This window comes from Sceloporus undulatus, chromosome 2, assembly GCF_019175285.1.
Source record: "Sceloporus undulatus isolate JIND9_A2432 ecotype Alabama chromosome 2, SceUnd_v1.1, whole genome shotgun sequence".
NCBI classification, from domain to species: domain Eukaryota; kingdom Metazoa; phylum Chordata; class Lepidosauria; order Squamata; family Phrynosomatidae; genus Sceloporus; species Sceloporus undulatus.
This window is the reverse complement of record NC_056523.1, coordinates 37,127,569-37,141,958: the sequence shown is the minus strand read 5'-3', so window position 1 is coordinate 37,141,958 and position 14,390 is coordinate 37,127,569. Positions and strand designations below refer to the sequence as shown.

Sequence of the window (14,390 nt, the reverse complement as noted above, 5' to 3'; positions counted from 1 at the left end):
AAGTGTGAAAAAAATATATACTGGGATACACCCCCAAATGAAGTTGATCCCAGGGGGAAATGCAAAAACTATAGCAAATGGTTGTCATGAGGAATAATACAGAGTAAAAGGTATTTCAACAGTTATTTAACAAACTGTGGGAAAAAATCAAAGAGAGAACTGAATGACGGGATGCGAGCAAAGTTCATAACAAAGTTTGTTGTTGTGTGCCTTGAAGTCATTTCCAACTCGTGGCAAACCTAAAATGAACCTATCATGGGGCTTTCTTGGCAAATTTATTGAGAGGGGGTTTGCATTGAAGTTGCCATAGGAATTATTTCCTTCTTCCCCTTTTATTCACATGCGATCTGTGTCAGAAACCTTGGCTGCCTGATACTGTATCACCATCAAAGCATGTCCTATGTGTGCAAGCTATTGAGTGCAGTGCGCCTTTGCTATCCACTGGGGTTTGGTTCCAGGACCTCTGTGAATACAAAATCTGTGGATGCTCAACTCCCCTTAAATACAATGACATAATAAAATGGTGTCCTTATATAAAATGGCAAAATGAATGTTTTCTTTTTGGAATTTATATATATTTTTAAATACTTGCAAGCCATGAATGCTTGAATTTGTGGATAAAGAATACAATTTCTAGAGCACTGCACCAGTGAGACATGTTACTTTATTCAGAATCACACAGTGGCAAAAGTTGGGCGGGGATAAGGATTTGACTCTGGCTTTCCTGCATTCAAAAACAGTGTTCTGATTGCAGCAAGTTTTTGTTTCAGCGTCTGTCTCTCCCATCTGACTCTGTGTGTACCCATGCAAGGAGTTCATTATTCTGCCATTGTTACGTCTTTTGTATTTTTCTTCCAAGTTTGCTGGACTGTTCCTTGTCTTTAGGACTGTGCTCTTTGCAGGATCTTGTTGTTACTCCTTTCTGAAAACCAAAGGGGGGTAAGTATGTGCGCTTGGCTTTCTGTGGTGGAAGCAGGGTAACCAGATGTCCTCCTTTTCCTGGATAATGTCTTATATTTATGCCTTCGGTCCAGAAGGAATACCAAAATGTCCTCCATTTTCAGCATGCCTTAAGAAACATGAATTTATATTAGTGTTTTTAGCATTTAGTTTGTAATGCCCTGCATTTTTTCTTAAGTACAGGCTGAGAGCCTTTCAGGATCTGGCTCTGCATTTGTGGAACCGTCTTCTTTGCACCTCTGGCTGGAGGAGGATCTTTTCCGCTTTCGTAAAGGGTTGAAGACCTTCCTCTTCAATTCACCAGATTGCTAAATTGTTGAGTGTCCCTAAGGTTGGTGAAATGAGTAGTGACTGATAAGGATTTCGTTTTAGTAGCATATCATTATTCTAGCATTTTATACTCTCGTGTTTTATCATGCGTTTTTGATTATATGTGTTTGATGTTCTGTCCCTTGGTGGAAAGGGTGTTATAAATACAGTTGGCCCCCTTATCCACGGATTTTTTTATCCAAGAATTCAAGCATCCATGGCTTTGAAATATTAAAAATAAAAGGTATAAATTCCAAATAGTAAGGCTTGATTTTCCATAAAGGACATCATTTTGCTATGCCCTTGTATTTAATGGGACTTGAGCATCCAGGGATTTTGTTATCCATGGGGCTCCTGGAACAGTGGATAGCAAGGGCCTACTGTAAATATTATTCGTAGTAGTATTGTGATGTCCTACATTTTGAGGTGCCTTGTCCTCCTTTGTGATTATGACATCTGGTCACCCTGGATAGAAGATAACTTCACTGGGAGACCCTTTGAAGGGCCACTTGTTGAGGTTTTAGATGCCTTCCTATTATTCATTCTGGGTTCTCAGATGGAGGTGAGTTTGTGGCGCTTCCTTTTAAAACAGTGGTTCTCAACTTTCCTAGTGCCGCAAAACTTAAGTACAGTTCCTCATGTTGTGGTGACGCTCAACCATAAAATTGCCGTGTCTCGGTTCCTAAGACCATCGGAAATATGTGTTTTCCGATGGTCTTAGGCAACCCCTGTGAAAGGGTCGTTCGATTCATCCCCGAAAGGGGTCACAATCCACAGGTTGAGATCCGCAGTTTCAAAAGGAAATGAATTTGTGCACTTAACAGTCCGTGGTGGAAAATAACTTTACTGAGGCTGCAGAAATAATCCAGTCTGGGATCACCTTAACAGCCAGGGCTCAATGCTAGGGAAACCTGGGCCTTGTAGTTTGTTGTGGCACCAGGGCTCCCTGACAGAGAAGGGTCAATGTCTCACAAAGCCACAGTTCCCAGAATTCCCCTAGCATTATTGAGCCAGGGCAGTTAAAGCAGCTTCCACATTTCATACTTGGAGGCAGCATGTTCTTAAGAGGTCAAAATGAACAGTTTTGGAACAGTGGGGTCCAAAACACACTGGAGACATAACCCGGTTTGGCACCGCTTTAACTTGCTGTCTGGCCTTGAGCCAGAAAAAGAGTGAAAGCGGTGCCAAACCGGGTTATGTCTCCAGTGTGGATGCAGCCCCCTCTCCCGCCCTGACAGCAAACAACTGCAGCATCAGGAGGAGGAGGAAGACCAGGGGGGAAGCTGGGTGGGTGACTCATCTTGCCTCCTGAATGGCAGACCTGGGCTTTATAACAGCGGCGGGAAGGGCTCTACTAGCTCTGCGCTGCTGCTGGAAGGAAAGAAAGGAGGAAGGCAGGAAGGCAGAGGCAGCCATGAGGAGCCTCCGCTGCGCCCCGGTCCTCCTCTTGCTGCTCTGGGCAGGAGACTCCGCGGTCATCACTGGGGTGAGAAAGAGGGGGAGCCCCAGGGCCAGAGGAGGGCCCTGGCTTCTGGGGGAGATCCATGGAGGGGAGGTCTCTGGGTGCCTGCCTCCCTCTCTCTGCATCCTGGCTGCACTCTTAAGATGGCTTGACTCCAAACTCTTGATGGCCACAGGTCCCTGCTCTGGAATTCTGGAAACTGTACTTTGTGCAAACTACAATTCCCAGAGTTCCAGAGGACGGCCATCAAAAGTGGTGGTGGTGGGGGGGATGTTAGGATAAAAAGACAGCAGTTTTGATTATAGAAACATGGATATTAATTTGATGCTTAGAATATGTAATATATCATAAATGTATTGATGCATCATGCAATGCCTTGTGCAAACTATAATTTCCAGGATTCCAAAGCAGGGACCCGTGGTTATCAAAAATGGGGGCGGGGGTCAAACCGGATTAATTATGCAAACTACAATTTCCAGGTTTCCAAAGCAGAGACCTGTGGTTATCAAAAGTAGGCAGATCAAACCAGATTATTTGTACAGTGAGGACACAGCCTTAGAAATGTGTCAGGACTAGCCAAAAACAACAGCGACTGGAGGGAAGAGAAACCTTTTTTTTTTTAGTTTCGTGGCGTGGGACACCTCTCCAAACTACACATCCCATGGCTCCTTGTGGGATAGATAAGGAGTCTGTTGTTGTTGTTGTTGTTGTTGTGGTGTGCCTTCAGGTCGTTTCTGACTTGACATGGGGTTTTCTTGGCAAGGTTTGTCCAGAGGGGGTTTGCCAATGCCTTCCCCTGAGGCTGAGAGAGTGTGACTTGCCCAAGGTTTCCTAATGGGTTTCCATGGTCATGGAAGTTAAAAGGAGTATAAAACTGCTTTAATCCTGCCATGGGGGTGGAAATAGCAGATTTACACACTACACTTGGTGGTGGTGGTTGTTTTTGCTTGTGGAGGGTGTGGAGAGAGAGAAATAGAGTTACTACAGGTTTTACTCTCTCAGCCTCAGGGAAAGGCAATGGCAGACCCCCTCTCTGAAGAAATCTTGCCAAGAAAAACTCATGATAGGGGCCACCACAAGTATGAAATGGCTTAAAGGCATACAACAACAACAACAACAACACAGCTTTTGGAAAGAGGGGTAAGAACCCAGAAGGTTGAAATGTAGGACATGTCCTGGAAAAGGAGGAGTCCTGGTCAAAAAAAAAAAAAAAGAGGGTGACATGTCCTCCATTTCAGTCATCTGTCCAAGAGTACACAGCAAAAAGGAGGGATCCAAGGCTGGGATCTCTGTACCCAGTTGGTCCCAAAGTGTTGTGGGAGACATTTGAAAAATGGTCTCTGATGAGATGCCACTAGTAGAAGCAAGAGGGTGGGAGGAGTGCTGATGATGGTCGCCTTAGTTACTGAGGTAAATTCAGTTTTTCTCTTCCCAGCTGGCTGTTAATGACACTCTCAGGCAGAAAAGAAGAAGGCTGCTCTTCATGCCCCATCAGGATCAATGGTAGTATTTGGTTTGAACTGCTCTTTTTTCTAGGAGACCCGTCACACTGAAGAAATAAGGCAGTTTCACACCAGTGTGAAGTCGAAGGCATTCATGGCTGGCATCCGTAGTTTTTTGTGGGTTTTTCAGGCTATAAGAGCTTATCACACTAGCAAAATCCCGCTGAGAAATGGGGTTTAAAGTAGATTTAAATTAGGGGGGAAAAACTTGCAAATGCGGGCAGTTTATCACACGACGTTTTGCCAGACCAGAAATAATGTGAAAATAAAGCGAACGTAAAGGGGACAAAGCCGGCAGCTTTTTATTTTCAGGAAGTTCCGAAAGTAAAAAGCTGCCATTTTTGTCCCCTTTACATTACCTTTATTTTCACGTTATTTTTAGTCTGGTAAAATGTCGTGTGATAAACTTCCCGCATTTGCTGTTTTTTTTTTTCTAATTTCAATCTACTTTAAATCCCATTTCTCGCTAGAATGAAAAGGTCTTAAGTGGCCATGTTCTAGAAGTGTTTGTTCCTGATATTGTGCCAGTTGCTGGTGAAACGTCAGGAACAAACTCTTCTGGAACATGGCCACATAGCCTGAAAAACCCACAAAAACCTATAGTTTCACACCACTTTAATCTGTCATGCCTCCATCTTGTGGAATCCCAAGATATGTAGTTTGGTGAGGTATGCAGCATGGTCTGTCAGATAGTTCTGGGGCTTGTTTCAAGTTATTTCCAGCTTATGGCAACCCTAAGGTGAACCTACCATAGGGTTTTCTTGGAAGGTTTCTTCAGAGAGGGGTTGTCAATGCCATCCTTTGTGCTTACTTAAATAACAGTAACTCACAATAGGGTTTGCCTTGTGTGTGCTGTGTGCCTTCGCATCATTTCAGACCCTATGGCAACCTTAGGCGAATCTATCATAGGGTTTTCTTGGCAGGTTTCTTCAGAGGGGGCTTGCCATTGCCGTCCTCTGAGGCTGAGAGGGTGTGACTTGTGCAAGGTCAGTCAGTGGAATTCGAATCCTGCTCTCCAGAATCATATTCCAACACTCAAACCACTACACCACACTGGCTCTCACTCCAAACTAAAAATCCCTGGATTCTGTAGGATAGAGTCATGACAGTTAAAGTGGTGTCAAACTGCTTAATTTCTACAGTGTTGATGCACCCTTCAGCTCAAATGGGTCATTTGGAGGAAATATGAAGCTACCTTTCCTTAAGAGATGTGCTAACCTGTAACTGAAAGTCTTCCAGGTTGCCTAAAACTAAACCTGGTTGGAATGTCTGTGTCTCATGTGCCTTCAAGTCGTTGTAGACCTTTTTTGACCTAAGGCTGTGAATCTATCACAGGATTTTCTTGGCAAGACTTGTGAAGAGGAAGTTTGCCATTGCCATTGGGAGGTTTAGGGCAGTGCTTCTCAAGCTATCTGATATGGTCCAGGAATTATCAGTACTTATTTTTTGCATTGATGGGCTTCAACTATTTCTTTAAACTTTCCTGTAAACTTGCCAGGGACCAGCAACCAGTAGCTCCAGGACTACCAGTCTGAATAGCACTTGGTTTAGAGGATGAAAGAGCTTTTGACTACAGTTCGAAAGGAAGGAGGGAGCAAATCCCACTGAGCACAGTAGGACTCACTTCTGACTAAACATGTATGAGTTTGTGCTGTTAGGTTTCTGGACTGACTCCCAAGGGGAGGAAATTCCTTTCTGGAATGAAATCTTGACACACATACAACACACCTAGAAGTGTCCACTGAGCTTTGCCACTGATTGTGACCCTAAACCAAAATCATTTCTCCTCTGTCAAAGAGTCATGTTAATCTATTCACAATTCTGTCACTGTTGCTTTGCCAATAAACTTTGATTGTAATTGATTCTGTGGGAAACGTGAATGAAACAAGAGCTTGATCTTCACACTAGTCTAATTTCAAATTTTAAAATTTTAAAGCTCCCATTACCGTCATATCAGTGTACATAAGGATTCATTGTATTTGGGGGAAAAGGACCTATGAAACTTTAGCCTTTCATATATACATTGATTCTTCCTCTGCTAAATATTTTGCTATCCCTAAAGGTGAACAATAAGGGAAACTACTGAATTTTCTCAACCTACACTGAAAGACAGCTTTACAATGTTTTGGCTATATTAGGAATATTTTCCCAACGTTTTTTATCCATTTTATATTGGATCCATTGTGCCTTTGATCTTGAATCTACAGCCTTTTACCATTTCACTGTAAACACCCTTCCTCCCAGCAATTTGCTTCTATTGTTTAGTTAGGTGCTTGTTTTTAAGGTCACACTGGCGGAAGGAAAGAGAGAGGAAAATCAGGATGGAGGCTAACAATTTGGAGGATTTGTACTGTATTCAATGCCTCTAACATACACTGCTAACATTACAGACAGAAAAATGAAGGGAATTGTGTAGTACAACCATATATCAGCCTCAGCATCTTAACATGCTGCATCAGTCTTGTGTGTCTTCAAAAGTACTAAATGTGACATTATCCTTTCCATTTTCTATTGGCTGGTCTGGGTCAGTATAAGCAAAGGATTTCTGTGACAATCTCATTCTCATTTCTTCCAACCAATATTACTTCTTGTATCATTGTGAAACCCTTTCTGTTAAGTCAACACCTCTATATTTATTGAAGAAGCACATGATGCAATCTACGCTCTCCAACACAGGAAGAAGTCCGATAGAGGAGTGTTTGCAGGAGTAAATTGTATACATAGGATCATCAGGTTCAGAAAGGAAGAATTTGCCAAGAGAGTGGTTTTTATTGTAGAATGCCTAACAACTCCCAGTATTAAATTAAAAATTAAAATAACTGTAATTTCACAGCAGCATTTATGTTTGGGGCAAGTGTAGTTCTGTTTTCTAAGCTTACTTGTTATTTTTCATAAGGTAATACTGTATATACCCATGTATAAGTCTAGAAATTTTTGTCAAAAAACTGACCCAAAAATCTGACTCGACTTATACACAGGTCAATGTAAATACTGTACTTTAACTCTTATTTAAAAAGGACCCATCCTCTGGTGAAAGGCAAGAGTGTAATCTGTACTAGAAGCACTGACCTCCCTCTACTCTCATCCATTCAGTATTTAAGTGTGATCACATACAGTTATGCCTGCTGGAATTTTATAAGTTCTTTGACATTGCTTTCCTTTGTTTTAGATCCTTTGTTACATGCCCCTAAGTCTTACCCTCCACTTATCTATAAGTCATATCACAATTCATAATTTTGGCCCTAAAAACCTGCCCTTGACTTATTTATGAGGTCGACTTACAGTCAAGTATATACAGTAGTTTTGGAAACTCCTTCCCCATGTCTCATGGTGTGAGAATAGCAGCAATAAGCCTGACATCATGCCATTAAATTAAATTAAATTGAATCAAATTAAAACCTACAGTTTTGTGTGTGTGTTTGATTTAGGATTATAGTGCACAGACAGGCAAGGTTTAGTGTTCCCTCTACCTGATTTTGACAAACTGCATCCCTGCACTATACTAAGGGGAGATTTTTCCTGATGCTAACTGTACTTAAGAAGATTTTTGTCGTGGTCTCAGCTGGAGAGACAAAGGATTAAACACCACATCTTCAGCAGTATGATTCCAATGAAAAAAATCAACCCTATCCCATTAAATGATGTTGCAGGTAGTGGATCTAAAATCATGTGTAGTTAGTTGATCTCCATGTGAGTCCTGACCTTGGGAATAAGGCAGGATATAAATAAATATTATAATAATAGTTATAGAAGATCCCTAGCTAATTGCAGTTGTACTAAAGGGAGCAGTAAAGAGACAAGGGGCTATCTGCACTATACAGCTATATATCAGTTTCATTCCGCTTTAACTATGGTTTGATCCTACAGAAATCTGGGATTTGTTTTTTAGTAAGCTGGTGAGATAACTCCAAAGATGAGCACTAGAGCTCTGCCTCCAACCAAATTTCAACTCCCCAAGATTTCATCTGATGAAGCCAGAAGACGTGTATGGTAGATTTTTTGTTTATTTCATCACTGTTTGTCCATGGAAAATTTTTGACACACAAACATAAACGTCCATAATTATCTGGGCTGTTGCACTGCAATGGACTGAATATAGGATATACATTTCGAGCTATTATTCTGATAAGACAAACACTGACTAACCATAGTGTTCAGAGTAACAGCCTAGCAGATGAATGCACTGCTATGTTGGTTTCTATTTCACAAAAATCTCTTACATCTCAATCAGTCACAAATATAAGTAAGCAAAAGACAAAATGTGATACAGTTGCCTATGTTGAGACGCACCTCAACTTTTTATTGAAGCAGAATATTCATTTAGTGGTACCAGATCAATTTTTTTCTGAGCTTGAATGGGGACTAATGAATAGTACCAAGACTGAGTGAGGCACTGAACACACAGGCAGTATACAGTGGGACAACTCTGTCAAATCCTGCCTCCAGATCCAGTCCATTCTCACCCCTAGCACTTACCTAGTCTGGCACGGCAATGGGCAAGTGTTCAGATGTCTGACTGCCACCGCACCATGGAGCTGACGACAACTCACCAGCACCACCAGTGCAACTATTTGAGGGTCCCCTGGTGGTGCAATGGTTAAATGCTGGTACTGATGCCACAACGTTGTAAGTTTGATCCTAGAGGAGGGCTTCAAGGTCCTTCCATGCTTTTGTAGGTTGGTAAAATGAATACCCAGCTTGTTGAGGGCAATTGGCTTACACATTGTAAACTACTTAGGGAGTGCTATTTTACTGATAACCAGAAATGTACTTGCTATTGCTGTTGCTATATTCTCTGTGATGCCCCCTGCTATATCTCATAAGGAATACACAATTGAATACACAATTGAAATGTGCTTTCCAACAAAAAAGCATGTGCAGTGCAGCACTTATTCTACTCAACTGCATACAGTGTACTCACAGGGCATCATAAAGGGCCTTTAACTGTGTTGCAACTTAAGACGAATAGAATGGAAGCTTCCACAAAGTTATGAAGTTATCTGAAACATATCTGTGAAGAAAGAAAGGTTATCAAAATTGCAATCTAATTATTATATTAATTAATATTCAGCAGTGAATTATAGAAACTGAATTGATAACATTTTCTTAAGCCACAGCAATTTAGTAAATCTGTATTCTGATACATCTTTGTTACTCAAATTGCATACTGTTTAAGCAGTAGTATTCAGTATAGTATAATTATATTCATAATGAAATCTTCCAGAGTGTACATTTGTTTCAGAGGACAGTTATGTTTCCCTCAGAGCCATTATCTGCTCATAAACTCATACTTATGAGTCTGCTTATTTATGATGCCTTCTTCAGCAAACTCTTGGAGTGTTTTGCAGTTTTAATACTTAAAATAAAATGGCACCAAAAATAAAGTTGTTAATCTGACAGCAGAGTGTATTTAGAAGTAATCCTCTTGGTATTCAGTGGAGTTTACTCCCAGGTAAGTAGATATAGGAATCTAACAAGAAATCCTTGATTTCATTAAGAGCATTTGTTAAAAAAAAATGTTATTCACATTTTTATATCACAATTACTCAGCCAACTCTTTTTATTGTTGCCTTAAACAAATCTCTACAAATGAATTTTCTGATGTTTTTCCCACTGTAACATTTGCATTAAGATGTATTTTCGTATACATGGCAACAATTAGTATACAATTCATATACATGGCAACAAAATCCAGCAACTTCATCCACTTATTCTCTAGAAAATCAAGATTGCTGTAAAATATCAAAAAGTTAAAAGAGCTTTGCAACTAATAGAAATCTATTGGCAGGCCAAATTGGGAGATGATTTTTCCAGAGTAATTCCTGTAACTGACTGGAGACATTCTGGTTATCTTAATATTTAACACAGAGATATTTGTGCCTAATAATCACAAAACAACTGGCTATTTGTTAACAGCATAGCAGCCACTGCAGAATACACACGCAGCCTCCAAACAGTGGATCCTACTTAATGTTGGATTCTTCTTACGAAAATGCTATCCTGATGATGATTATATATTACAAGCCTGCAAAAGGAAAGCAGGAAAGGGGCCAGCCTAGTCTGTGAAAGGGATTTCCAGAAAGTGGGAGCAGCCACTGAGAAGGCTCTCTCTCATGTCCTCACCAAGTGAGCTTGAATGGTGGCGGCACCAAGAGAAAGCCTTCCCCAGAAGATCTTAGTGCTCTAGCAGGTTCGTATGGGGAGATCCAGTCTCTCAAATAGACTGGACCTAAGCTGTACAAGGCTTTATAGGTCATGACCAGCACTTTCAATTGTGCCTGGAATTGAACCAGTAGCCAGTGGAGCTGTTTCAATAACAGAGTCATATGTAAACAGTTGGATTTGGGCCTAAAAGATTACCCAACAAATCTACATATTTTTTAAAATCTAAGTTGATTTTTTAAATTTTTTTTTAAAAAAGATACAGTCATCTCTCTCTGTCTCTACAGATTATATTTGGAAAATATTTAAAAATAATATAAATTTCAAAAGCAAACCTTGTTTTTGCCATTTGATATAAGGGACACCATTTCACTATGCCATTGTATTTAATGGGATTTGAGCAGCCATCAATATTGGTATCCATGGGGGTCCTGGAACCAAAGCCCAGTGGATACCAAGGGTCCATTGTACTGAGAGCTGGTCAGATTTTTAACTGCAGTCTTGCAGTCTCTGGTGCAAACTCTTAAAATATAGTCTTTTATATACATGTGAAAATGATGGAACAGTCTTGGATATTTTGGGTAATTTCGTTTATCTAATCCGTGTGTCTATTTGTTTTATTTAAGGCTTGTGACAGAGATCTGCAATGTGGTGGAGGCATGTGCTGTGCTGTTAGTCTCTGGATTCGAAGTCTTCGAATGTGTACACCAATGGGTGACTTGGGAGAGGATTGTCATCCTTTGAGTCACAAAGTTAGTGTATTATTCTGGTACTTTGTGTGGTACTGTAACTGACAGGGTAGAAGAAAATGTGAATACATTTTGTTATAAGTCAGACTGCATAAAATAGTGCCCATTGCAAAAATGCAAGAAGGTATATATTATCCAGGAAGTTGTCTTTTTATGGAAATAACGTCATCAGAACATACGCAAATAAACATATTACTGTCAGTTTTATTCTGTAAAAGATCTAAGGTAAAAAAAGTTCAGCATTTTCCTTCTTTATTATAGAGTATGAGTAATATTTTGCATGCCATTCGTACTCTTATGTCCTTAAGTAATCTGGTAATTCAAGTCATGCTGTTGATTTTTAAATCTTTTACTTTTTTAAGTGGGCAAATTGTTCAGATTGTCACAATTCCTCATTTTTTAAAAGACACACTTCTTTTTAAAGCTATTAAATACATACAATAAAATATAAAACACCACACTGGTTAGATATTGGAGCTTTTCTTCGGAGCTTGATGGCTTGCTTTTTCTTCCAGCTTCTAATTGCCAGTTTCCGAACCATGTTTTCACAGCCATGTGTATGGCACTGGTGGTATGTTTCTAGAATATAAATAAACACAGCATTGGTCAATGGGATTTTACAGAGTACTGACACGACAATAGGCCACTAAACAAGTCCACTTACATAAATAAATTCTTTAAACCCCTAGGGTGGATCTAGACTATGTCAGTAGAAGTTAATCCCAATTCAGATCAGTGGTACTGAAGTTATGACTAACTTGTGCCAATGTTTAACTTACGTTTAACCAGCTCAGTCTGAAATGTAGATCCAGCATATTAATTTAAGAATTTCAAACACTTTTTTTGATTAAGCATTCTCTTATGGGAATACTTATTATCTATAATGGAATCTAAATCTCCACTATTATAACCACTGTCAGTGAAGCAGGTAGAAAGAATCTTTAGAAATTATGTATAAATTTCTTTTGATCGTGCTTATGTAGTGCCAACAGCTTTTAGCTGTGTCCGTGATTTTTCTTTAAAGAAACTAGTATGGAATTACATATAATTTAAAAAGAATAATGGAGCTTAGACAGATATCCTTCTCTTACCACTAAGCAACTATTGTTTGTTTACATACATGCTTTCAATGATAAAATAAGGCTCCCTTCTCTAGCAGATGGCAGAATTCCCACCTGGAACTTTGATCTGGAATCTTTCTTTTCATACATTATAGTTCCAAGTATTTAGGCTATCCCTGGTGGGACTAATTTTATTCTTTTCCGTGAGATTATACCACTGCAAAAGGCCTCCAGAACCTTCTTTGTCTACACTTCTAGATGTGGAAAGGGTACTTCTGTGGCCCTCCAAATTTTGTTTGACTGCAGCTACCATGATCTATCAATGTACAATGTGTATGCTAGTTAGGACTGCATTATCTGGAGAACTACAGTTGTCTGTCCTCTGCATGCAAGAAGATAAGAACTGTAGTCACTATCTTCATGCTTAATTCTTTCTGGGTGTACTGTGGAAGCAGCAGGAGGAGGGAGAAATGTCACTGGTGATATTCTGGAAACTAATGGCATTCCTTTGTGCCTTCTATGGCTTCAGTTGTGAAAACATTTATTGTGTTTTAATATTAAGCAATTCTGCAAGCTTTCAAACTAAAAGTGGCCAATGGCTTGTATATTCAGGATTTCATTTTCCTTCAAGTGTTATCCTTAGAGGTTATCAACTCTTCAAAACACCAAAAGCTGACATTCACCATTTGATTGCAGATCATGTACAAAGTAGATGTCTTCTGTTTTCCCATTCTGTCACACCACTGTATTTAAACTCAGTTTGCAAAGACAAGCCTAAATTGAAAGGCTTTATCTCCCTTCGTACTAGATTAGCCATAGGCATTCTTTGTTAAATCACACATAGAGAACTCGTAAAGTGGACCACCAACTGATAAAAGCTGATTAGAGATCGTTAAAGGCATATAGCTTAATATGGATGGTTTAAATTTTTGTCCTTTTGATAAGACTGAGTCCTTAATTTAACCCATGCTGTTGTAACCTCTATGAATGCCTAGTTTGGCCCAGTGGGTGGGAAAACTTTAAAGAAGTGGTTGTTCTTACTAGCTGAGCTCAGACAGAGAGGGAGAAACTGGAAAGGAGAGAAGCTGCAGTTTGCTGGGATAAGGATTAGGCCCTTAAATAAAGCAGTAGATTTTTCAATTGTGTATTTAGGAGGGGACAAAATGATTACATCAGTGTGGGCAGCCAATTTTGTATCTCTTTCTGTTGGGGCAACTATAAATGCATATTACAAAAAGAATATAAATTTAAGTCCAATTTTGTTCAACAATAGAACAAATTATAAACTAATTAGAACACATATACACTATTCCAAATCTTCCTTGCATCCAGATAGGTGCAAGCCAAGTTTTGCTTCGAGGACTCATCTACATATGGTACTCAGGCATATTACAAATGTCAGTACAAAATTTAAAGCTGTAAATAAAAGGTACATAGTAGGTGGGAATGAATAATAGAAATTATTCTATAAGGACTTCATTTTTTGTCCTCTGCTAAATACACAATTGAAAGTTGAGCTACCTTACTCAAGGTGAAAGGGACCTAATCTTTATCCCTGCCTCCTGCAGCCCCTCCCTTCTCCAGCCCTTCTTCTCTTTCTAAATTTGACAAGTAAAATACAGGGTTAAACCGTCACTTCTAGAGATATTTTCCAATAAAACAAACAATGTATTGTGTATGTCATAGAAATACATATTGCTTGTTGATATGCATAAAACTACCACAAGAGACCAGTCTGTCCCAAATATAGAATATGAAATTCTGGATGGAGCAGGGAATATGGCAGTAGAGGTCTATACAGTACACCAGAACAGGAACAAAAAGCTGATTAAACATAGCTTCAGCCTGGGACATAGTTGCATTATATAAATATTCTTAAGTAAAATGCATCCTCCCTGTGCATCAGTTAGAATAATTGTTATGCAACCATAAGACTCTGATGAAGCAGTGTCCAGTTCCAAGCTGATCATGTTCAGTCTGTTTTCTTTTTTACAGCTGAACCTGAGTGTTGCATCTAGAAAAAAACTAGAAATATTTTTACCAAATGAATGACAAAAGTGTATGGATGACCCTATTGGCCCAATCTGAAGCAAGGTGGCTTAGCATCTACCAACTTCATTGTACTTTTAGCTAGTCCATTAGCAAAAGGACAGTCTATACAAGAGTTACTGTTCAGTGATTATTA

At 39.6% G+C, this 14,390-nt stretch overlaps 1 protein-coding gene and 1 long non-coding RNA gene across 3 annotated transcripts in view; one reads left to right on the top strand and one right to left on the bottom strand.

The window, feature by feature from the left end:
* Nucleotides 1-2,566: 2,566 nt before the first annotated feature.
* The window catches only part of PROK2 (prokineticin 2), a 14,709-nt gene continuing 2,885 nt past the window's right edge, over nucleotides 2,567-14,390 (top strand). The window contains exons 1-2 of the mRNA XM_042450319.1: nucleotides 2,567-2,755; nucleotides 11,022-11,147. Coding sequence (XP_042306253.1) covers nucleotides 2,582-2,755; nucleotides 11,022-11,147 — 300 coding nt within the window. The 5' untranslated portion in view covers nucleotides 2,567-2,581. The remainder of the gene's footprint in view (nucleotides 2,756-11,021; nucleotides 11,148-14,390) is intronic.
* LOC121921777 overlaps nucleotides 11,252-14,390 on the bottom strand; it is a 14,728-nt gene continuing 11,589 nt past the window's right edge. For both annotated transcript variants that reach the window (XR_006102044.1, XR_006102043.1), the window contains exon 3: nucleotides 11,252-11,723. This is a non-coding gene — a long non-coding RNA (uncharacterized LOC121921777). The remainder of the gene's footprint in view (nucleotides 11,724-14,390) is intronic.